Below are 25,460 nucleotides of genomic sequence, written 5' to 3'. Positions count from 1 at the left end.
CAGCAACAAAGTACCAGACAAAATGCTAGCAATTTAGCTAATGCTGTGAGAATATTGGTTACTGGCTAACTGTTAGCTTCGAATGGTGCTAAAATCTAGTTTTAAATTTCATTCACTCTGGGTGATTTTATAGGCGTGTGAAACTTTTATTATATTAAGACACTTCAGAAAAAGACTTTGTTGCTGAAGTATGAAACTTTTATAAAGAATTTTCAAATATATATATATATATATTTGTTGAAACTGTATATGTCATGACATTATAGTATGGCTCAGTAGAAAAACAAAATTAAATAAAAAATCGAGCTCCTTCTTCCAGTGCTCCCAGTGCTAACTAGAAACAACCAATCAGCACTCGGAGGAGGATCTTAGCGCCATCAATCACGATACAGCTTCACCCCTTCAGAAGATCCCGATGGGGATGCAAAGGCTAGTTAGCAAGGCCACCAGCGGATAAATGTTTTTTGTGGAACAGTAACTTATTTCTCAACCATTGGCACATTTAGCAGCGCATGCACAAGGATGACTAAGTGCTAAAACCCTCCTCTTGGCTCTGATTGGTTGTTTTTGACCGGGAGCAGTGAATTTCTTTAGACTGCAATAGCAGCACAGGGAAAAAGTTGAGGAGCTCAATGTTTTCACAGATTATCCATCTCATATTACTGTCATGACATGGTGACAGTTTGAACAAATATGTAAAAAAAAAAAAAAAAAAAATTTCTAAAAGTTACATACTGCAGCTCTAAGGGCTTTTTGGCATTGTGAGCCATCTTAGAACGAGACATGATGAAAGTAGCACTCTATTGGAAAATAAAGAACAAAAAAGTGGAAATGGCAAAATTACAACTAAAATCTCATCTAATCGTTCTCATTTTGGGTATAGATGTGATACCACTATTGTTCAGGTATCCCAGCAACCCTTCTTCCATCAGCCACCGGGAGAAATCACTCAAACACTCCTGCAGCAGGAGCAGCCTGTGCTAATAGAGACGTTGCTAGCCCAATGCTGGCTTGATCACAGAGGCTCTTTTGTTCGTGGCATGGCCTCTGTGTGATAGGGATCGGCCATGCGGAGTGGAGCTCCAGAGAGGGATATGGTGATGCCCCCGCTGGGTCTATAAAATGGGGTGATACTCTGAGACCATATGATGGACAGAGGATTAATGAGTCATCAAGGAAGAGGAGCAGAAAGGAAGAGGAGCATGGACACAGGTGGAGGAATAAGCATATCTGTAAGGTAAACACTCCACACTTTAGTCTGTGACTTAGTGGATAAAAACAGATGATGGGGAAAAAAAATGTGTCAACCTTTCATCCACAGCCCTTTCTCTCTCTTTCTCTTTCTCACACACACACACCCACACACGCACACACACGCACGCCCACACACACAACACGCACAAAAAGGAAGAGCTCTAAAGAAATATGTAGATGTGCAAAACTGTAGATGTGGCTGCTAATTTCATGGGATGCTTTTTCCAACCGTCCGCAATGTGGGGAGAGCTTGTGGCCGGGCTGTGATAGCGATACCGCGCATTATCAGCAGGCTCCACAGTGTGATGTGGGGATCACAAACCCAGCCTCCTCTATAGCTCCATAATTAGAGGTGAGGTAATTGAATCTGACAGAACAAAGCAGCAGATCTCTATAAGCATGAAAATCTTATTTTTTATTTTTTGCACCCACCTACAGGTATATAGTTTTGTTTTGGGATTTTTTCCCATCCAAAAACGAAAATCCATTGAAATTGTGTCCAAGCTGGCCAGGGGGGATAAAACATGAGCACCTGAGACTAAACGCCAATGGATAATGCAGAACCTGAAAATCCAGCAAAGGGCCACACAGCAGCTCAACCTCTCTGCCAACTCTGGCCTGTTTCCATGCCAACGCTGACGCCGGCCACTTCCTCACTTCCGGGTGAAACTTTAGCAAAGGAGGAAAGCAAGATTTCGACTTGAGGGATGAGTTAAATAAATATAAAAAAAGAGACTCTCTCTTCAACTCTAATGACCTTTGGGAAGCAGAGGGCTCCCTTGGTCTTAGAGGCGACTTACAGGGTTCACGCTTCTAATTTAATCCTTGATCGCCGTAATGAAAGAGATACCATTTATGCAACTGTTAATAGCCTAAATATGCTACAGGAAACCTCAAAGGAATATTCCATTTCAAACATTTTCCTTAACAAAACGAGAGTATCCCCCTGCCCACCTCCTCCAAGTTCCATAGTCTGTGATCAAGCTAAATGTGGAGCAAATGGCGTAACACAAGTCAAAAGTACATTAACCACTTCTATATTGTCTGTGAATGGTTGCTTTTGTGTGTGTAAATGTGTGTGTGTGTTCTGGGAGGAGCGTGGAGCAGCTTCAGTGGAGACTGATGCGTTCTGCAAGCTGCCGTCTGTTGAGCAAGAATAAGCAATGGTATTGTTTAACTTGATTTTCCGGTTGCTAAGCAATGTAATTCTCGTGATTAGAAATGGCTGCCTTCCTAAATTCGGGCACTTACAATCAGCAGTCAACAAACTGCTTGAAAACTCAGCCGCGACACTCATCTGGAAAGTGTGGCAAAAAGAGAGAGAGAGAAAAAAAGGCGGGAGGCGGGAGACATTATAAATATATTCCTACTCATTAAATACACACTGTTCTGAGGGGCTGCAGATGACACGGCATCAAAACGTAACGTGATGAAATCATTCATTTAGGAGTTTCCATGTGCAGCAGGACTGAAACACACCCATTGGCTTCTCATGAAAGCTTGGTTTGTTCGACCCACGTTCAGAAAAAAAATAAAAAAAATAAAAATGTACTTCTTCTTGACATAAATTTATTCCGCTCACATTTCACAAACGGAGCTTAACAGAGTTCTGGTCGAGTGTATTATTCCAATCAGACGCCGCGTTGGATCCCGGCGTGTTTCCCAGAGTTGCTAAGTTTCTGTGTTGTCGCGCCCAGTTGTCACTTCTGTCTGGGCCGCTGAAGGAGAATACCACGCTCTCACTTCTTTATCCAATGAATTTGAATTGGAATAGCATGAAAACATGCTGGCATTTGACTACGCCATTAAAATGCTGGAGGCACCTCTGAGCATGCCCGAGGGCTTCAGCAGATGCCAGCCACTTTCTCTGTGGAGTTAGCCGGGTCCTTGCTTCACTCTGCTGACTTTCCCTCTCCCCGCCCGGAGTTTGCAGGAGGAGACTCGCACCTCCGAGTGGAGGACTGATATGACGACGGGTCCAACAAAGTCGCTCGATGTGGTCCGACTAATAAGGGCTTCACTGACACCTCTGTTGTACCAGACAGTCAGTTTGTACACTGTAGAAACTGAATTTTGGATAGAACTACTGTTTTTCTCCTTTAAATAATCAATATTTTAGTATACTACTTTATAAATTCAAAAGTTGCTCAATTTTACTAACATAAAATACTTTGTTTGGGTAGCATACAGTGATACATGATATAATGGTATTGGGCGACACCTAATTTCTTTTTAACATATCGGTCCAATAAATAAACCTGAGTCGATATGAACTACCATCTGTTGCCTTCTGTTTCTGGTCGTTTTTTTTATTCTAAAGGTGTCGAAACGGTAGTAATATGTAGATAATATTGGTAAAATATTGGTTATCGGCCATAGCGATATGCGCCAATATTGATATCTGCACATATCAGTGAATCGCTAGTAGCATAAGCACCTAGATATTTCATTCATTGTTTATCATTTCAGGGCTTATGCAGGTGTTTACAAAATTCAAAAGGACTTTTCAAAAACCTTTCGAGACCATTATGATATAAAAGACAAAATGTACATCTGTGTAAATTAGAAAATATCAACTAAGTTCTCTAGTAGCTTACGAATAAGATATTAAACAAGTCAAATATGTTTTTCAGCTCTTGTATGTGATTTCAGTTCTTTTATATCTACATACATGTTACCTTAACTATCATTGATTATTATCAACAAATTTTAGCCGCATACTGACATTCCAACATTTCAATCTAAACCGTGTTAAATTTTTTATGGTAAAAATATGGTAGCCAAAAACAATGTTTTGATTTGGCCAGTTTTTGGTAAGACCTCTTTTTTGCTAGTATTTGAATAAATCCAAGTCTGTCTTGGATCTCCCTTCTGACCAGGATGTTCAGAACAAAACACCAACTTTTTAAGACCCCATAAATGTCAGAAACAGAAGTGTGCAGAGTGTGCATTTAAATCTAGCTGAAGTTACTTCTTGCCTGAGGTCGTGTAATTGTTTGTCATCAGAAAAATCCAGCAATGTTACAAAACCTCAATTGATAGAGGCCTAACATTATAATGTTGCCAATAGTTGTATTAGAAAAAATAAATATTTGAACCTGTGACTGAGAAAATGTCTTTTAGTTTTAGCTAGCTTAGCAACGGTGCTAATGTTAACATCAAACCTGCTAGCAAGCTGAGCTTCCCAACTCTGGGGCAGTTGTTGCCACCGAATAGCACATATTAGCTGTGGCTATCAGGAGAATGGTTTATCTGCCAACTTGTTAAAACTGATTTATAAAAAGATATAACTATTTCAGTTTTGTTTTAAGTCGCAAGCACAAACCAGTAGCTTTTCTAACATGAAAGGGCAAATCAGCTGAAAAAAGTAATTGTCAGAATGATTTAAGAATTCACCTCATTTAACAGAGCAAGTGGATTTTAATAAACTAATGTACCTAAGCATCTTAAAAATACTGATTAATATCACCCCAAGTTAGATATACAAACAGTCAGACTGTTTGTATATCTAATTCAGTGTAATTCACTGTTCAATTTGGTATGTAACTGAATTTGAAAGTGTCTATGTAATCAGATTCAACTGGACTGCTCAGTCTCTCTACTTCAGGATATTACTTAGATTGTTCTTGTCTTGCAAGGAGGCTACATATTAGACTTGTAAACCTGCGCTACGTCACTAAATTAACAGTTTGTTTTATCTGTATAGGTACAATAATGGTCTTAAAATGCAGTCGAATCAAACAAAGTCTTGTTCCTCGCCGCTTCTCGTCAAACCGAGTGATTTACGAGTCGGCCGGTTACTTGTAAGGAAATGTGAGTTAACCATGTGACGGTGACAGCTGAAACAAAGCAGGTAAAATATGTGTGCTCTTAATTACTGGTTTATAAGCGAGCTTTTCACGACAACGTTCACTTTTAATGAAGCCATTGAGTGAGGCTCCTCCAGGGAGCTATCATGGTTAAGTGGGGGCATCCATCTTCAGCCACTGGCTCGTTTGCAGATGAGTGGAGGCTCTGTCTGCAGCACGCTCACCTCATATTGGCTCACTTTATCTCCACTAAGTAAAGTCTGTTTGGAAGGTGCTAACTGGCCAGGAAGGACTTTTCTCCCACAGCTCTGATGAGGCTGAGGGGACTTTTCATTCTGTTGAGCCACAAGGCGATCGTACTGTGACTTAAACACTTATTAGGACGCAGCTGTTTAACCTAAAAAGGGAGAAAAAAACCCCCCAAAAACGTGGAGAATTCATCACTGTGAGCCTGCAGGGGTGGGGGGCTCAAATAGCAATATCAGAAAAAACAGTGCCTCTGCAACAATTAGCTTTTAGTCCAGAATCAATTCAAAGAAATTAAAGAGCTTTTTTATGAACAAGGAAGCTGATTACTGTATCAAAAAATGTCGATAAAACAGCATTTCTCCATCAAGGAATTTCTATGAAACGGATATATCTAAGATGTCAATTTCATCCCAGTATTACAACGGATACGCGGGTGTGGGGGCGTGGGGGGGGGGGGGGGGGGGTCTTTTTGCAATAAATTCTTCATTAATTCAATTCTAATTTGCCTCTGGTTCCTATTTCTGCTATTGATAGTTCTACTTCTTAATACCCCCGGATAAGAGGGAGAAAATCGCTGCAATAACTCAGTGGAGAGACTGCGAGCGGCAGATAGGATCTAAATATTACCAATGCCAAAAGAAGTGTGAAGTCTGATGAACATTTCAAAAGAACAATTCTTTATGGATCAGCTAAATCTTTTTTTTTTTCCCCACTTTTTAATTAAAAGTAAAGAAAATAGAAGTTAATTATCCTGTAAAGATTAGCTGCTGGGCATCTTTCTGTAAATTAGTTCTAATTAAAAGGAAATTGTCAAATGACATTCAAAGCACTGTCCTTTAAAACACAGACCGAGAAGGATCTTTTTCTCTCTCTCTCTCCCTCTTCCCTCCGTCCCCTGCCTTCTTCGTGATTCTTGACGTGGCCATGTGAAAGCCTCACGCCGGACCATTAGGATTCTGCCAGCGCTTCAGAGAAAACTAGGCCCCCTAACACACACATGGACACACACAGGCTGGTCCCTGGACAGCGAGGCCTCGAATACATGCTGAAATGTTGCTGCATCAATGGACAGCTCGTGGCTGCCGGAGATAAATACTCCCCTGCTGACAAATGATTGTTGCGATTAGCATGAAATCCCACCTATTGCTGCACTGTACATGGAAGCTCGTCGGCTGCGTCAGTGTGCCTGATGAAACGACGAATGAAGGATGAAGAATGATGAAGTTTTGAAGGTTTTCCTACATCTCCTGGCGAGCTGGGTCTTATTTCTCATCTCTGTAAACTTTTGCTTCTACAGGTGACAAAAGTAGTTGACACGCAGCGATTCACGTCTTTACCGGCTCGTGCCGATTTTAAATCTTCGAAGTCTCGCCTCCCAATTCCGATGTTGGAAAACTCCCATTTTCCTTTCAAGAGCTATGAAATCTGTTTGGATTTTATTTGGTGATTAAATCTCATCCTGGAATGAGACGGAAAATGAAGTGAATTCCAAGATGACCCCCCATGGACAGCATTTGTACCAAACCTGATTCTAAACTTGATCAAAGTGCAATGAACATGCCGTTTGGTGGAGCATTTATGGCAAGAAATAAATGGGGTCATTCTGTTTTTATGTATTTTATGAACAAGAAAAAGGATATGATTTCCATTTATTTGACTATTTTGCCTAATTTATACTTTTGCTAGCTCTCTAACCAACCTTCTCCGATATGAAGTGGACCCGTCTGCCATGGGACATACATCAAACTTGCTTCAGTCTGCCAGGAAAATGTGTCATACTTCCTTTGACACCTCATGCTTTAAAGTAACTGCAACATGCTCAAAGTCTGGAGTGACAAATAATCGTTATGCAACAACAACCAAATAAATAGAACGGTGCAGCAAAACAAAATCTTTGGGAAATAATATACAATATAGCTAAATGATATGTTAGAGCTGATATTTTGTGGTATTATCTCCATAATTCATGCAAATACTGAATTACAACAAAAAATAAATAAACTGATACACAATGGTTTAAGCACCTGGCTACAAAATGGTTTGTTTATAGGTGTAAAATGTAACCAAATAGACAAACTGCTGAAATGTGGGTATTCATCAACAAATGACCCAAAGCCCGAGAAAATCAGACATAATATTTAAGCCCTGGATGCACCTAGATATGAAACAAATATAGCCACATATTACACTCTGTTAGAGCATGTCATTTTTGACATCAATAGAATTAGAGTTGACCTTTTTATACCCAATAATTGTCATTAAAATAAATGAAGAAAGAAAGAATCCATCGCCTTTAAGACCTTGTGAGTTTTGGGCGTCTAACGGATAAAACGACCAAACGCTCAAACACAAAAGATCGCTTTTACATTATTATAACACGAAAACATATAACAAATTACTTTAAAAAATTGTAACCAAACGTTCCTATAGTTGTAATTTTTTTTGTCATATTTTCAGTCATCACCATGTTGATTCTTCTCTGTCTATCAAATATAATAAAATAACACAAACCATCTGAGCTGTGCTTAACTAAACCTCCCCAATCACAACTACACAAACAAATGATGAATCAGTCTCCTGGTGTGTGTATATATATATATATATATATATACATATATATATATATATATGTGTGTGTGTGTGTGGGTGTGTGCGTGTGTGTGTGTGTGTTTCAACTGATTTCATGTCCATTTCATCACTAACTGTGTGCTGCTGCTCCCATCCACTCGCATTGTGCCAGACCAGATCCAGATTCCAGCAGAAACAGTCTGACAGCAGCAGAGCTGGTACAGCAGAAACAACGCAGCGCTGAAGCCCCTCCATCTGCTGTGGCTAATGATGATGATGCTCTCCCTGGCCCCGAGCGCAACTGTGAGAGGTAGATTTACACCCATAATACCCCTGGGGTGTGTGGGTGGGTGGGGGGAGGGGGGCCCTGGAGCTAGCAGAAACACCGTCACTCTATCACTTTCTATATGATAGCTGGCAGAGCAGGTAACAATGGCCCGGCAACAATGTCTTTTTTGTGTTACTGACAAGTGCCTTATTTGGTTGACACAACCCGCCTGTGCATGCGAGGGGTGGCACTGAGCACACAGAGGAAACGGATGACAGCTACACCATTGAGACGTCGCGTTTTAGCGAAAATCACAGCACATTACGTTAAAAAAAAAAAAAAAGCAGGGTGTGCATGCGTGTGTGTTTGTGCGTCTGAGTGATAGGAGGTAGGCAAGGACTGACTCTGATACACTAATTGGAATGGTGGCAGAAATGGAAAACAGGCATCATATTGAGCTTTTTTTTTTCTAGTTACTCCGTAGCAAACACAGAGAGTCCGTAATTGCCCCCGCAGTTTAGGAGCCTTAAACTCGCTGTAAAGCTGGACGAGGGGAGCAGCTCTGACATCTATCTTCTAAAACAAGCGAGAGGCACAAAGAGTGGTGTGTGTGAGAGAGAGAAGAAGAGAGAGAAAGAGTGTGTGGCAGGGCGGGAGATGTAGAGAGCTCCTCGGGGATTGAGTGTTCATGCACAGTAAATGGAAGTGGCACAGCTCTGACCTTTGAGCCTCGGCGTACGAGTAAAGTGAAGGCGCTGTCAAAATATTGCTTCAGAAATGACAATCCACCTCGCCGGTCCCAAGCCTTGACACGGGAGGCAAGTGGAGAGCCGTAACCCGCTGATCCCGACATTACAAATGAGGGGATTATCATGACAACAAACCGCAGCTCGACACGCCTCATACCCTAAAGATATTCTGGCACTGCCCCCTTATTATCGGCGCCGTCCGCCCGACCCTCTGCAGATAGCACCGGAAATCGGGAGGAACGGGAGCCGTCGTGTGTCAAGATCCCCCAAATAAAATTTCAAATCAGGCTTTTTTTTGTACTGGAACTTCCTCCACTTAGCAACATTCCTGTCATTATGTTACATTTGGCATTTATCGTATCGTTTATTGTGATACCTCTTTTATCATGATAAGAATGTAGATTTATCGTTGTCACAACCAATCCTAATTATTTATGTTTAAAAACCCCCAACTGCCTGTGTTGTTGGAATTGTTAGTTTTATCCACTGTTTATTCAATTAAAAGCAATATGAGTTACTGTGACCAGTTTAGAGATACAAATCACACTTCTTTATGTGACCCATCTCCCAAAGAAGGGTATTACAAATGGGACTGTTTTTCATGAAAGAATTATTTGTGTTTGTGGGATTATAAATGCGGTGACACACAGTCTTACAGTTGCCTAAAATAGTAGTAATAAAACATTTTTATTGTCACATTTATGATTATCAGAACAGTACCGCAAATTCTCATGATAAAACTTTAGGTCGATAGTGCTTACCCTTAGATAACAATAACAGTGATGATAAGAACTATTAATTACTTATTTGTTGGATAACTGTTTGACTGTGACTGCATGACAGCAATTATATTGTCACTTCTGTCGTTATCTCGGGGTTGACGATATGGACTTATAGTTATACCACAATAATTTGCAGTATTATTGTGATAATGATAAAAGTCACGATAAGAACTTTTTATGACTATTTTCTTTAGGTAACTGTATGCCTGTGTCTGTGTGTCACACCCTTTATAGCCCCACAAACACAAATTCTGCTCTCCAAGAACATTCCTATGTGCACTACCCTTGACTAGAAATTGAATTTGTATCACTAAGCTGCACACAGTAACTGTAATTTTAAACTTATTGGTATTTATTGATGCTTTCACTTAACAAACAGTGGAGAAAATAGTAAAACTATCAATCCTGGCAAAAACGACAGTTTTTTGCGGGGTTTAAAACACCATTAATTGAAATCTATCTAAATTCTTATCATGATAAGAAATTTATCACAATAAATGACAAAACGGCACGATAAACGCCCGCCTCCACAGTTACCGCAATACTGCTCCAAAATATCGTGACAAAACCTTCAGCCCTGCTGACACAATTGCAGAACTTTGGGGATTTGGCAGCGGAGGAGCTCATTCGCAACTTCATTTTCACCCGTGTAATGATCCAAGTCCACAGAGAGCAGCTCCCTCGTAAAAGAATACCAAAATATCACAAATAATTACTGGTGTTCTGAGAGCAAACTCGGGAACAAAGACAGGCGGCCGTAATTATATCCTGCCGTGTACGGCATGTCAATGGGCCACCTTCGTTTCGACGACGGGGCAATCCCCAGGGCCGTCAAAATGATGTCCAAATTATTTTTTTGGGGTGGGGGTTTAGGGGGACTCTGTTGCAGAGTGGCCCAATTATCATATTTACAGGTAGCCGCACTATGACAACACTGATGTTTACACCTGTCTCGGTGAGACGACGAGGTTTACACTCGGTAATTTAGCAAATGTACAGTATGCATATGAGCTCGTTTGGCAGGGATTTAAATTAGGTCAAAAACGGAATACATCAATAGCAACCCATATGTGCATCTTTCTGTTTCTTTTTCCTCCCCTCCCCTCCCCATGTCTTCTTTGCTCAGAAAGCTTGGCGATGAAGCAGCTTGACGACTGCACGAGTGTGATATGTGCAAATCACATTTGCAGATGAGCTTGAAACTCCCTTTTAATATTCAGATATCAGACATCCTCCGCGCCGAGAAAGCCCGCTAAGACGCGATTCCGGCAGAGAGAGCGAGAGGGAAAGGCAAGATCCGCGTCATTAAGGGAGTCGTTAGAGGCTCGGTTTACATTTTTACATATTTCACCCCCCTGAAAAAAATGTACAACCAAGTAAAAACATCACCAGCTATCTGAGATAACAATGCAATTTTTTTTTTTTTTGTCAGAAGATTCTGTCGAAATCCAAAAGTCGCTCAGGTCTTTCTTTTCTCCCCCCCACTATTCTCTGGCTTAACACTCCCAGATTATACGCTTTGATTCCTTTTGGTTTTTCTTCCCCTGCCTGAGAAGTCGCATGCAGGCTCACTGGAGTCAGAGATGGTGAAAGGTGCGTCTGCCACGAGGAACGGGGAACACGTGTCCCCGGAGTCTGCCAACAGCTCATCAAACACACTGGACTGGTGGATGGACGCCGGCCCGGCTGGCATTCAGAAAGCGCCTGAAGAGGCACAGAACCCATCGCCGACTCGGGTTTGCTTCTTTCAGTCGGAACCACAAAGAACAACCCTGTTCGCTGACCGTGTCCCACCTCACTATGACGACAAGGTGGCATTATTTCCCCCCTTTCTACGCTAGGTACACAGACCTTGTAACTTTGATTTAAGGGCTCAACTTAATTTCTCTGAATGCAGCCCCAGCGGTTCACCCTACCTCCTTCGTTTCTTAGCTCTGCACCAAAATTTGTCCCTGTGCCATTTTAATTACAGCCAAGGCAATCTTTATGGTGGTATTCCGTGAGAACACCAATCTGCAAAAAAGGTGATAAGTAGAACCGCCACCCAGCTTTTGGTATCAGTAATAAACAGACACTTAATTGAATAATTTGACCTAAGAGGCTGATCCTGAGAAATAGCATGCTGGGAAAAAAAATAAATATATATATATATATATATATATATATATATATATTATTTTGAACCTTGAAGACTGTTGGGTGTTTTGCATGACGCCTGCAGTGGGGGAACTACACAGCGGGTTTGGCTGGTTGCCCGCCAACTCGCCAATGTGGGCCATGCTGAGTCTTTACGGAGCAGATAAGTGAGCCTTTGGTATCCTGGAAGCCTTCGGATGTGTGTGTGTGTGTGTGTGTGTGTTGGGAAAGGGAGTTGACACATGTATGCACGAGTGTGTGTGAAGGCGCGTGTGTGGGGGTGCGTATGTCCGATACGGGCGTGAAGTGTGCTCGCTCGAGAGTCCGTCTCCGGTTAAATGTGTGTCTCTCTAAAGACACACACATGGCGGCGTTCCGCAGAGTCTCAGAGACAATGACTTGAGGCACCTTCGCCGTTTAAGGATTGCTGTTGGGCAGTGTGTGTGTGAGGGAGGGGGGGGGGGGGGGGGGGGTGATGGCTCAGATTCAACACTGCAGCAGGTTTGCACGGAGCTCCCCGATAAAACAAGAAAACAAAAAACAAAAACGCAAAAGCCTCCACTCTCTCTTCCCTCTCTCTCTCTCTTCATCATTCTCCCTCTCCCTCCACAGTTCAGCACTGATTTGACTGCTAGCATAATTTTGCAGAGGAGACTATTTGCAGATGCAGCGGAGTTATCAATCCGAACAGACACACAATCCGGGTCCAATGTCACTTCTCCTCATTATGTTAATGGTTAATACATGCAAATGAAAACATTCCGGCAATTTGATTTCTTTGAAGATAGTTTGCATATTGTCTTAGCCATAATGATGGTACACTTTCTCCCACAGCTTGGATTTATGCAAGGCTAGTTAGTTCATTTTTATCAGCTCTGAGTTCATTTCTAGGGCTACTGGAATGTGATTTCCCCTTCCCCTCACTATTTAGCTAATTAGGATTCAGGTACCATAAGCAGATTTTTCACGCTATTGGTGTTTTTCTTAATTAAGAAACAAATGAATTCTCCCCAGCAAAATAGATGGAACAACGGGATAGGGTGCCAGGGGCCAGATGCGGCACTTCTTAATTAGAAGTCACTCCATTGTCTGAGGTTTTTTAATGAAGCCCCAATCTAAATGGATATCAAAAAAGCTTCTAGAGAAGAAGAAGAAGAAGAGAAAAAAAACACTCACACATGCACACACTGGCCATTTAAAATAATAAGGAAATAAAGATAATGAAAGACAAAAGATATGTACTGGCAGCCCCAGCTCACACCTCTGATTTAGTGCATTCGGCACTCTCGTCAACCCTGGGTGAGCCCTATTAAAACGGCTCAATCCCTGGTCGGAACCCGCCCCGCCCCGCGGCCATGTCTGCCGTTCTGCCAAACCAACAGTGGAACGCGCTCTTTTCAACTTCTCATCAAAGATGGAAGTTTCTTTGCCTCCCCCTCTGGCGGATTATCGACCATTTCTGAAAACTTCCTCCGGCTGTCAGCTTCCTGACTTGCAGAATGTGCGCTCATCACATCGAGGGTTAAAGAGGGAACTGGTCCGCAACTGGTGCAGACGGGATGAATAATAAAAGAGTCAAAGTTTTTGTTTCGGAAAGCCGTCTCAGCTGGTTTGCCGCTGTAGCGACTAAAAATGATAACATCGGGTTCCAGGTTTAACAGAAGTAAAAAAAAAAACAACAAAAAAACTTGCAACGTTGCCCACATGTGCTGCCAACCTCATCAGTTCTTCTTCAGACAGCATGGCTTAGGAGCTCCCGGAGGATGGGCCCATGCCCACTGATACGGGGCCCAGCAACCGCCTTGTCCAGGGCCAAGCATCCCTACACCCAGAGGCTGTGCCATCAATGCCATGACTTGTGCCAGACTGGATCGCACCCAGCAATCCATTTCAAAGGGTTTTTTTATTTTTTTTTATGGATCAGGTATGCAGTGTGATTTTCCTTTCCCTTTGTAATGCACCATGTCAAAGGCGAGCTAGGCTGACTTTAAAGCCACATACTAGGGGTTTTTTTTGCCTTTCAATTGAAGAGAAGACATAATTGATTTCTGACTTAGCAAATGTCAAGTTAGAGAAGATTAAATAAAAGGCCAAAACCCGAAGAATCAATTGGCGTTGTGGGAACGTTGATCTGCACGGTGTTTTGTTGATTGCGTTAGTAGTTTCTGAAGCTATGTCTGTATTGCTACGCATTTGCTAACATAACTGTAAACTTGAAGGGGCAGTATTATGTGTTTTCCAGGCACCCAGTGCTATTTTACAGCACAATCAAGAAACTATTTCACCTTCAGTTATAAAAATGCTGTATGTATCAAATATAACTTAAAAGAAATTTTGACTTCATAATTTAACACCTTGAAATTGGGCCTCTGTCTCTTTTTGAAAATCTGCTTTCATGAAGTCACCGTCTTTAGCAAAGTTTTTACCAGTGTTGCACAGAGAAGTAGGTCGTATAATCCGCAGTTCAACAAGGTGTCTGCTAATTGCTGCTTGCTAGTCTGGGGGAGAAGAGTGCTCTGTGAGGCGGGAGCTCGGAAACTGCAGCTACGAGGAGTTTGACATTACTTGAACGAAAATTTTAAACCAAAATGTGCAACACAGTCAAGTAAGTTTCATGTAAAACAAAAAGTAACAATCATCTGTACATAGCAGGAGTTTATTTATTTATTTACAATAATAAGTTTTCCTTCTCTTTATAACACATGTAGGTAGAATTGATAGCTAGCCTGCTGCTGCAGAAACAAGCTTCCCATAATTTACTCATTGTTACCAACTTAGCCACACTGTTATGTTTAGAAACTATTCAGATCTCTGTATGAAAGTCCGCAAAAAAAAAATCAAACTGTAATTGACTTACTTTGCTGCGACATAAGCTATGGTATACAAAAAGTTACAAATATTCATGTTTTACTGGTTTTGCTTAAAGGCCTCCAATTGAACTGGAGGGTTAAAACCAAACCAAAACGTTTTAACTATAAAGAGGGCATCTTTGTAGTCAGAATCACCAGGAAACCCATGAAAAAAAAAGAAAGTTTGGTACAGCCAGAAGCAACATTCCTTACTATGAGTTGGCAACAGGAAACTTACCACCACTAAATGATTTTTCATTTAGTTTAAAAAAAAAACATTAACTTCATAGGAGTAATAGTGTTGCTATCACAACAGGAGATATTTCCAAACATCAAATTTGTTTATTTCTGTCAATGTGCAGCAACAGGTGGGGAAGGGGTATAGTTCCTATATGTTCCACAGAGCAGGAGAAAACTCAGACTGGCTCTTTTACGGGCGTTCAATTAAAATGACATTAATTTTGAAACCTTTGTATGCCATAAAACCAGTAAGCACCTCATGATTATATATCCAGACCTGTCTTAAAAAAAGTCATCTTTAGATAAAGTCAGCTGCCACTTCATCCATTATTGAGTCAGTTTATTCGCACATTATCTGCTGTCTCTGGGTTCATGGAGTCGGAACCCATTTTTAAAAACAACAATTTTACTTCCCCCATTTTTAAACACTCCTATTTATCCAGAAAATTACCATAATCCCCCTGGATGTTCACTCGTGTGCTCTCGTGTCATTTAGAGCACTGCTTGTTTATTTATATCTGTGAATGAGATTAGGGGGGAAGATTACTTAGCGCAGACATATGAATAGCGATCAAAAGACTGCAGGATAGGGTAAGTCTTTCTGTGATTGCTCAGCTTTTTTTTCCTTTTCTTTTTTTCCCCCCAAATCTACCGCTTGGTGTATTAGAACAATGCGAGTGGCTGTGCTCCATACAGTGTGACAACAATAATACAAAATCCTCAGGGACTGAACCGCATGTAAACACTCCAGATCAGCACACTGGCACAAAGTGTCCTCTAATGCAGCAAAAATTAGCTTTGATCCTGACGGTTGGGCCGAGGGGAAGTAAAGGAAAGTGGTAGATGGTTCAGAGAAGTGATATCACTTGTTGGACAAACGTGCAGTTTAAAACGCTTCTGCTGTCTGTGCAAAGCAAAGTCTTGAGTAAACAAGCCCCCATTACAATTATTACTATTCGAAGCAAAAAATGTGGACACAAAAGTGACACTCCAGATGATTTATGAGCAGCTTCAAAGTCTTTTTCTTTTTTTTTTTTGTGTCCATCCATGTTGCACAGGGTGGAAGGAGGCACCGGTCCAGTCAATTATCAGTGGGAGGACAGAGAAACGTGTCACTCATGTGTACACAATGAAAAAAAAAAAAAAAAAAGACAGGTGGACACAGCAAAAATACTAGCAGCTGAAGCCTAAAAAAAAAAAAAAAAAAAAAAAAGTCCAAAAATGCAAATGAGCCTGCACACAGATGCAACTACCGGCATCGACTCGCAGTTTTGACAAAGAAACTTTGCAAGGAGGATTTATTTGAAGCGGCGCACGAAAAGGAGGGGACGGATCTCGGAACCAGTTGGCTAATTATTTATCCTGCTGGTTTTATGGCTCTCATTAATTTCCCTCCCCTCTCTCTTTACCTTCCATTGAAAGTCTGAAGTCAACGTGCATCTGGCGCTGATAACGCCGGGGTCTCAGCCTGCTTCGCAGCCCCCTTTCCAACCCACCTACACATAAACACACACACACACACCCCCACGAGGGAAAAAGCTCTGGCGCACTCCCTTCTTGAATAATGCCATTAAAAATAGCAGCCAAGGCAGCAAAACATGCACTCGTGCTGGATGGTATTTTGGGAGAAAGTATAACGTCACCTCCTTAATTCATTACACTGAAAGGGGTGGCGGTCCAGAGAGGTGCAGCAATTTCTACATCATCAAATTAATTTTATATATATTATAAATAAATACGCGCCAATCAGAGTGTGGTGCTCTGAAAAATTTGTTTCTAATTTTTGACCGGTCAATGCAGATACCAGATACAATTTCTCTGTGATTAACAATGTTCAAATATTTTTGTCAAGCCTTCCAGCTGTGAGGAGCCAATAATGATTTAAATTGGGAGCAGAGATGATGTCACACTGTGTGTGTGAGAAAGAGAAGTGACTGTAAAGAAAAAAAAAAGGGTTTCCCCGTTTTAGCAGGAACACAAAAGTACAACTTCAATGGCATTGCCAGCTATAAACATTTGCACAAATTGCAAATTCTAACCATGACTTTAAGATTTGTAATTTTCTGCCAAACGTTTCAGAAGTGGGACACAGACACAGGTCTGTCTGTCTGTCAGAGATCAACTTTGCTGCGTTCCTGTTAGCTGCTTAAGTCAACGCAGATTTAAGTTGCCAGGCTGACAAAACGGCCCCAAGGCGGGAATAAATTACTTCTGGGTGGTTTGTTGTTCCTTCAAAAGTTGGTTCTGAAACAACCCTTTAAAAGTGCAAAAATAAGGAAGTAACAAAATACCCAACATATCCTGAAGCCTAGCTCTCTGTTGTAGCAGCCTGAATGAACAACCGTTATGAAAATAGAGCTTCCTTAAAGAGGAAGTTTTACAAAAAATTGACTTCTTTGAGCTTTATATCTTGTCATAATGTCATTTCCTGATCAAACACACACCTGAGTGTTGCTTTGAATGATTCATGCATGGCGGCCATTGGAGGTGCCTAAGCGTCTGCTCATATAACAAGGTGTCCATTAACCCAAAGCCTTGGTTCACAGCAGAGCTCCCATCCCACAGAGCACCCCTCCTCCACAACTCCTCCACTCAGTTCCTTCAGACTAGCGGCAGCAGCAATTAACTCCTAGTGGAACTTCACGCCTGCTGAGTTCATAAGAACGCCTGTGAACATCAAAGAGGAGCATTGTGCTGATGATGTGCTTAGGGTCGGGGGATATCAGACAGGGTAGGAGGTTCTTAAAGAAACAGAGGCCAATTTCAAGGTGTTATATCCAGCTATGATGCAAAATCAAATTTCTTCCAAGTTATTTTTTAATATATGCATTTAATCAATTCAATTCAATCAATTAATCATGTGATAAATTAGTTTGATCATTTCCATTTGCATGATTATTTGATTTTCTCTTACGTGTCTCTGTTTACCAAAGACTGGATGATTAAAGTCTTCGGTCTGGTACATTGGTCTCAACTAAGGACTTTTTGAAGAGAAAATGTTTACAGAGACTTCAGTGTCCATTTTATTTGTTGTTTCTGTTGCTTTGTTTATTCATTTTAGATATTTAGAATGTCTTCCAGTTCCAGAGTTAGATGTTTATTAGAAAATTAAGTTAACTGATCTTTGAGAGGATCTACTTGTGTTATTATGCCATTACCATTATGTTACTTGAAAATCGTCTCAAAACAACAATATTATCGCTTATTGCGATAACTTCTGTGACAATTTATCATTCAGCAAAATACAGCGTTTTCATAACAGCTGAAGCTCACAGTTACTTACGTGGCCAGAAAACATAACACCGCCCCTTTAAACATCGTCTCACATGTATTTAACTCATGATATTGGAAAAAAAAGCTGTGTCTTCCTCCAGCAGTAATTACTTCAACACTCAAGAGTGTTGTTAGCATGACCAGCCAGTGTACATGGATGGTTTGCTCCTTTATCAGAAAAAAGAAATGTTTTACTAATCGTCCTTATCAGAGTCAGCCAAATTGATGTTTCAGTCCACCTCTAATTAGAAAACATAAAAGATTTCAAAGAATCCACTATATGAAAAATTGCACCTTACCCCCCCCTTTTTTTTTGTCTCTGACAAACGCTTTGTCTAATCTCCCTCTCTGTCACCTTCTGTCACTTGCTTTTCAGGGAAGGGTGCCTAAGATTGGCCAAGCCTTGCTTCTCTGGTGAGATCGCACCCCAGCAGGTCTGAACCGGGGCCTGTCCGCCACTCCCTACCCCACCTAGCTTCTCACACTCTCCAACACCCCCTTGTTCCCCTCCACCCAGAGCTGTCCATCACCCATCACCCTGTCACAACAAATGAACCGAAACCCCTCATACAGAAAAGGCCTGACTGAACCAAGCAGCTAATTTGAGCCATTTCTTTCTTAGAGGGTGAACCGATAGAGGCTGCGAAAAGGGTCATATTTTCAAAAAGAGACACGGAGTGGGCGAGGATTTCTGAAAAGCAAATATTGCCGACTTCAAACAGCAGTCAGATGGCAGAGACTACCTGAGCGGTAGAGAGGGGCGACACCGGAGAAAGGGCTAAAAGAAGTCTCGGTGCTTCCTTTCATGCCCGTCTTTACAGGAAACCGAGAGCATTTTATTTCTCCTCTGGCATGCAGTGAAAAGTAAACATGACACACTCATAGTTCATGGAAATTGGAAATTTCAGAGCGTAATCAGGGCTTCTGTGTTTCAGAATTAGATGTAAAAACCTCCGTCGAACCTTTTGCCATCCCATATGTCTTTAAAAAACGCGCTTCAAACATATAAAAATGCCTTTTCTGAGTCAGGTCCTGCTTATGGTTAACTCTGTTTGAAGGTTTCACACCCGAACCGTTTGGCGCAGAAACACACATCCGGGTCAGGTTGACTCACACGCCGGCACAAACTTAAAATGGAAGAGAAAACTTAACCCAGTTAGGTTCTGTCTGACTCTCCACAATGCCCCGGTAACGCTTTGTGGCAGTCGCGTCGGACTATCAGTGCTCAGGGGTCGTGGGCCTGGCCGGTCAAGATAAAAGAAACCCTGATGAAATGAAGCATGTGGGAGCAACAGAGGGGCTGAGCTGCACTGATGGAAGTCACTCTGAAAGGTGAGACTGTTAGCGGTGTGGTACTGACCTGAGCGACCCGGCTCACCGCTGGAGCTCCAGCAACTCTGCAACAATCCTGTCTGGGAAGAAGGGAGGTGGCACAGACACCAATCACTTCCCACTAAAGCTGCAGTTAAAAATCTGACAATAGCTTGCGTGGATTCTGCACACTTTTATCAATGTTTGTTCTTGATATATTGGGGCAATTTTGATCGCAACATGAAACAAAATGAATGAATTATTAATAGGGGCTCTTAAAACGTTAGCCAAATGCTAGTGCATTAGCTTGCCTCGAGAAGTAAGAGAAGCTTCGGAAGCAGCAAAATTTGTTTCTCCTCAGTGGAAATATTGTAACTCAACTGTTTTCTATTTTATGGAAGACCTTATTAAGTCAGATATTTTAAACGCATAAGAATATTACAGAAAACACAGTATAGTGGATTAGGGCCTAGTCACAATTCAGTATTTATTGATTTTTCTATGGACCGTAACTCTAGATAATTAGTGAAAAATTTGCCAATTCATTGATTTTTTTGTGGAATCTATCTAAGTTATTAGAGAGAAAATGCAGCTTTGGAAGCTGAACTACTCAGTCCAAGGATAGTTCAGCTTTCTAAGCGTGACCTGAGGTCATTTGTGGACCCTGGAATGATTTTCTAATCAAACAAAAGTCAGGCACAACACAAAACATTCATTTTTAATAACCAGATTTTGAATTGTCCTTTAGTTCATAGTAAATCTGACCACATTTACCCAGAGACTTTTACTCTAAAGCAGATTTTAATGCACCCAAATCTGCATTTAATTAATTTAAAAGACCTGAACAAATGCAGTCGGTGTTTTCATAGGGAGTGACCCAATTGACTTTCTTGTGCTGAAAATAGACTAAGTCTTTGTATGTTTTTCTTTTTTCCAAAATAAGTCCCAAAGAATTAGCAAACTGGATCCTCTTCTTTTAATGAGGCAAATGGGCAAAACTCCTTTTCAGGTTTTGGTCTAAACATAGATTTTCTACAAATAAATGTAATTTATTTTCCTTCATCAAAATATTAGATGTTTTCATTATTGTTGAGTTGGCAAAGGAAATTGGCAATTTCTTTGTGGAGTTAGCTCTTTAAAAAACTACTTTTAACTTGATTTTGGCCCATGTGACAAAAAGTTTGGACACCCCTGACTTAGTTGCTACTTGACATGTTTTTTAATTTTTTTTTACAGCATTTGCAAATGACTGGTGAATAACTTCATAGCTAAAGTATGTCTCTAATCAAAGGCTTCGATATTTCTTATTAGATAGTAAAATTGTCTAAGTTGATGCGGTGCATCTGTGAACATCAGTTTCATCTGGATTTCTATGTAATTTCAACTCTGTTTTTGGCTTTCAACTAGGTTTCCTCCAGGATTTTCCTTTTGCTTGCACTAGCCAGCCATCAACTCTGACCAACGTCCCTGTCACTGCCCAGAATGATGCCGCCGCCACCGTCCTTCACTGCACAGATGGTGTTTTCAGGTGCAAAACTTCACACTGTGTAATCTACGAGTCAGTTAAGTAGAACGGCCATGACTTGGTAGATGAGTGGTGGAAGACGATGCTATGAACAGTGAGATTCCTAAAGCTACAAAATCGCAACTTTGACCTGTCCAGTGTTTCCTTTGCTCTTTGTGATTCTGTTAACTCAGTAATCTTGTCCAACAAACATCTGAGAACTTCATTCAAAAGCTGTGTTTATGCTGGGATTAAATTACTCACCATTTATTAATTAAGCGACTTCTGAAGGAAATTGGTTCCACTGGATTTAATGTGGAGAGATCGAAGTACTGAGAGATGAATATAAATGTACACCAATGTTTCCAGACTTTCATTAAAACAGGGAAACCCTCCACATTACAACAACTTTGTCACTCTTAGGCCTGACATGACAACAAATTTTCCTGGATGATAAATTGTCTCAAAAGTTATTGCTATAAACAAAAATCTTGTATGAGGCGATTTTCAAGTGATATAGTGGTAATGGAAGAACAAATTCTCAGAGATCCATAAACGTTCAATTCTAACATTAAACACTGGAACTGGAAGACATTTTAAATATCCAAAATAAACAAACAAAATAATAGAAACAAGAAATGAAATTAATTATAAAGTCTCTAAACAAAATTGTCCTTCAAAAAAGGGGATAGTTTAGACCAAAGCACCAGACTGAAGAGTTTAGTCATTCAGTTTCTGGTAGAAGGAGTGAGATAAATGAAGATAAATCATGAAATTGGAAATTACTGAGATGCGAATAATTGATTTTTTTACTTATTACGACAGGTCTAGTCACTCTGTCACATTTTAATACATAAAATGGATATAAAACACACCGAAGTTTGCAGTTGCAGTTTTCTACGCTGCTGTATCTTCCCTTTCCCCGAGTCGTGACCTATTTAAATATTTCGACTCCTTCCGATAAAGTTGGAAGCTGACAACAATGAGGACGGAATTCCATAATCCTCAGCACCTGATTGAGCCGATGACACAAATCGTTATTTACTACTTGCGAACGGTAGTGGTGCGCCGCGTCGCTATCACTGAGCTGGTCAATATACATCACCATGCCCTCCTCCTCCACGGGATTACGCCTCTTATCTGAAATGATATTGAATAAAGCATACCTGCTGAAAACACAGAGTGGAGTGTTCTTGCTTGGCTTATGCTTTGAGAAAAAAAAATTATATATATATAAATATATAACTCTTTATTGGAATTAAGATCCAAGTCAAGATTTGCCGCAGAAACAGCAGTTAGATTCCTGTTCCAGCGCCACGTCCTACACTTTATTCTCCGCTGCCTGGGGACCAGACCACAGTGTGCTGTTACCTACGAGCCACAGGGGTGTAATAGAATGCCTTTATGAAATATATAGCAACACCCCAATACCTTCTACAGATCATAGCATGAGGCTAGGACATTCGGTGAGTTTCTGTGTGTGTGTGTTCATAAGGCAAAGAAACAGAAATAAGGTCCCACGGGCTGACTTATGAAGGCATCCTGAAACAACCTGAAAGGAGATATTTTCTGATGTTCCGTCACTGTAATTTCATTAATGTGCATGAATTGATGGTATAGGGTCCATTTATGCAGCTTAAGTAGATGCAACAACCTCCCTAAGCAATCCTGAGCATCCATTTAAAGGTCCCGAATGTGGTCCGGAGAGTTTTGTTGCTCTCAATAGTTGCTCTATTTACCTTATAAAAACCCAAAGTATTTGCACCCTTACACATGCAAATGTGTAAGGGTGTTTTTATTGTTTTTTGTCACAGTCTAATGTTATTGATAATCAAACAAGTTGTAGCACCCTGACACTGTCCTGCACAAAAATACTTCCATAAGATGCTTTTAGCAAGTAGTAGTGAAGCTATAACCCAAAAATGGCTGCATATTGACTATCAGTTGGCATGAAGTTCAGAGTTTGACAAGGCAACTCCAAAACGTAGATTTTTTTTTTTTTCAGCTATCCACAGACAGAGTTGCTAGCGTGCTTTGGACGATAAGATTCTTCTTTTGCATTGCATAAAGTTTGTGGATGGTAAACTGAAGACCAGACATTCTCATTCAAGATTTTCTGCTTGGGAGCAAAATTCATTCGCTTACCTTGCTCAATTGCTTTATGCGTTCTTGGCCCTTTTGTGACCTCCTGGATGAATCTTTGTTGTGTTCTTGAATTAATTTCAAGAACAAATTTCCTGAGAAATTTCCATGTTTTCTCCATGTGAAGTCATTAAGAAAACGTGGTCAACTGAGAACCTAAAACCTTAGAGATTCTTGAATTTTTTTGGATTAGGGCTTCTACTGAGCTTTTAGCCTTCTTCATTAAGTAATTTTTGTTCCCGTTCTACAGTTTAGCCAAAGCAAAAACAGAGGGAATCTGTTTGGTGGCATTTGGTATGTCTTTATTAGTGTCATTTATCCATTTTCCTTTCAGTGGTAGTGTTTTACTTCTCCCTGACATCAACTCCCATTCCACGCACCCCAGCCATCACATCCGTGCCCCGCCACTGAGCTGTTTTTCTTTTGAATCGAGTAAAGCCTTTTGGTGTGTGGTTAGTGCACTTGGGCTGAGGATCTGATGAGGAGTGTGGGGTCTGTCACATACACATGCTCTAAGTACGTTCTAATTAGTTGATGTATGCAGGACCTCGTCCACGTTGGAGAGGAATCAAAAAGCAATCAACGCCCCATCCCTGATGAGCTCAGAGAGACGCACAGATCCACATTGTCTGAGGAAAGATGATGCGTGGCTGGACCTCAAACCCCCGGCTTTCCAAAACCACCATAATGCCGCGCAATCACCAGACATTATGCACGGATCTGAACCCCCAAAGCCACAGGCTAGAAGGAGAAAAAAAAGAAAGAAAGAAAGAAAGAAGAGGGAATGTTGAGTTCATAATTCAAAAGCCTGATTACCACGGACGCTCTTTTGAAAAGCTGTTGCGGAGAGCCAGAAGTGGGAGAATTGGCCTGTGAGTGCCACAAAATATGCTTTTAAATGCAGAGGGGAGGCATGTTTAAAAAACTGTCATGATTAAGAGCAACAGAGGGGAGATGGTAGAGAAATCAGCCGAGTTAAGATGACAACTAGTTGCCATGGAAAATGGGAGTCAGTAGCGGGTGTAAAATGAAGAGTTGATTCTTCTCAGTGGAGGGAAATCGAATGGAAATACAGAACCAGCCATAGCACAACTCAACGTTATCAGCATGAAAATGGTGGAAAAAACCCCGAATATCCTAAACATATGATCTAGAATTTTGTCACCCATTCATAATCTAATTTGACCAGAGGCCATGAAGCCGATTCGTTTCAGTAAAGACCATAGGTGTTTCGGCTGCAGGCTCCGGCGGAGACAGGCATGTGTGTCGCACAAAGACGGCCGGTTCGCTTCGTACCGAAAGGGAGTCTGTATCACCATCTTATCTTCAAAGGACTGGGCAGGGGCTCAGGGGGAGCTGTGCCACCGCCTCGCCTCCACACAGACACACACACACACACACACAGGGGGGATTTGGACCTGCAAGCAGGAACCAGAGATCTCTCGGCCGGCACCCAGGCCTGGACCCTCCTCCAACTCGCCCGCGGAGAACAGGCAGGGTTCCTGCACACGCGGCACGACATCAGTGAGCTGATCCCCCACCGCCGCCATCTCCACCACCACCACCACCATCACCACCACCCTCCTCCGCCTCATCATCTCTCTCCTTCCTTTCCTCCTCCTCCCCTGCAAAGCCCCTCTGCCGACTGCCTGCCCATTTGCTTGCTGGCCTCAGCTTGACGGAGGGGATGGGATCTGAACTCAACTTAGACACAGAGTTTCCACATTTCACAGATGGCTGGGAGAGGCTTTGCATGAGGTGAGGAGACAGAGAGATGGAAAGGAAAAGGGAGAGAGAGTGAGAGAGAAAGGCAGCCTGATCGGCGGCGCCGAAGCAGGGCCGATTTCACACCGCAGTTGAGAGCGCTAAAGCGGGCCGCCGTTAATCCACTCACTGAAGGGAAGGCCTGGAGCTATTCTGCCGCCCAACCGCCATCTCTCTCCCACAAAGCCATAAACGGTGCATTATACAACTGGGCTTCAGAGACACTGCTGATAGGCTGATAGGTGGCAGACAAAGACCAAAAGCGTCCACAGGAGCGAAGCCACATGCAAGGGACCAAGGGGCCTTAGCGCGGGAGCAGAACGGCGACGCATTTATTCAGCCAAGATCTCCCAAACGCTGTACCTGGTGAGGTGAGGATGGTAAAAGGGGGCTATATCTGTCCCTCAGATGGAGTTAGTTCAGCCTTTTAGATTAATGCCTCAAGTCACAGATGGACACGTGCTAAAACTCCTCCTTCGTCTGCTCTCCAACAAAATGGCTCCGCTCGTCCCCCTCCCAACTCGTATCTACGGAGTTACCAAAAGTCTCCGAGATGAGCCTT

At 41.7% G+C, this 25,460-nt stretch overlaps 1 protein-coding gene across 4 annotated transcripts in view; it reads right to left on the bottom strand.

The window, feature by feature from the left end:
* The window catches only part of zfpm2a (zinc finger protein, FOG family member 2a), a 170,603-nt gene that overhangs the window by 130,966 nt on the left and 14,177 nt on the right, over nt 1-25,460 (bottom strand). For 2 of the 4 annotated variants that reach the window (XM_032557964.1, XM_032557965.1), the window contains exon 2: nt 16,314-16,400. The exons of the other annotated variants lie outside the window; for them this stretch is intronic. In XM_032557964.1, the coding sequence (XP_032413855.1) occupies nt 16,314-16,400 (87 nt within the window). The remainder of the gene's footprint in view (nt 1-16,313; nt 16,401-25,460) is intronic. 4 annotated transcript variants of the gene reach the window in all.

This window comes from Xiphophorus hellerii, chromosome 3, assembly GCF_003331165.1.
Source record: "Xiphophorus hellerii strain 12219 chromosome 3, Xiphophorus_hellerii-4.1, whole genome shotgun sequence".
Lineage (NCBI taxonomy): Eukaryota > Metazoa > Chordata > Actinopteri > Cyprinodontiformes > Poeciliidae > Xiphophorus > Xiphophorus hellerii.
This window is presented reverse-complemented; position numbering and strand designations above follow the sequence as displayed.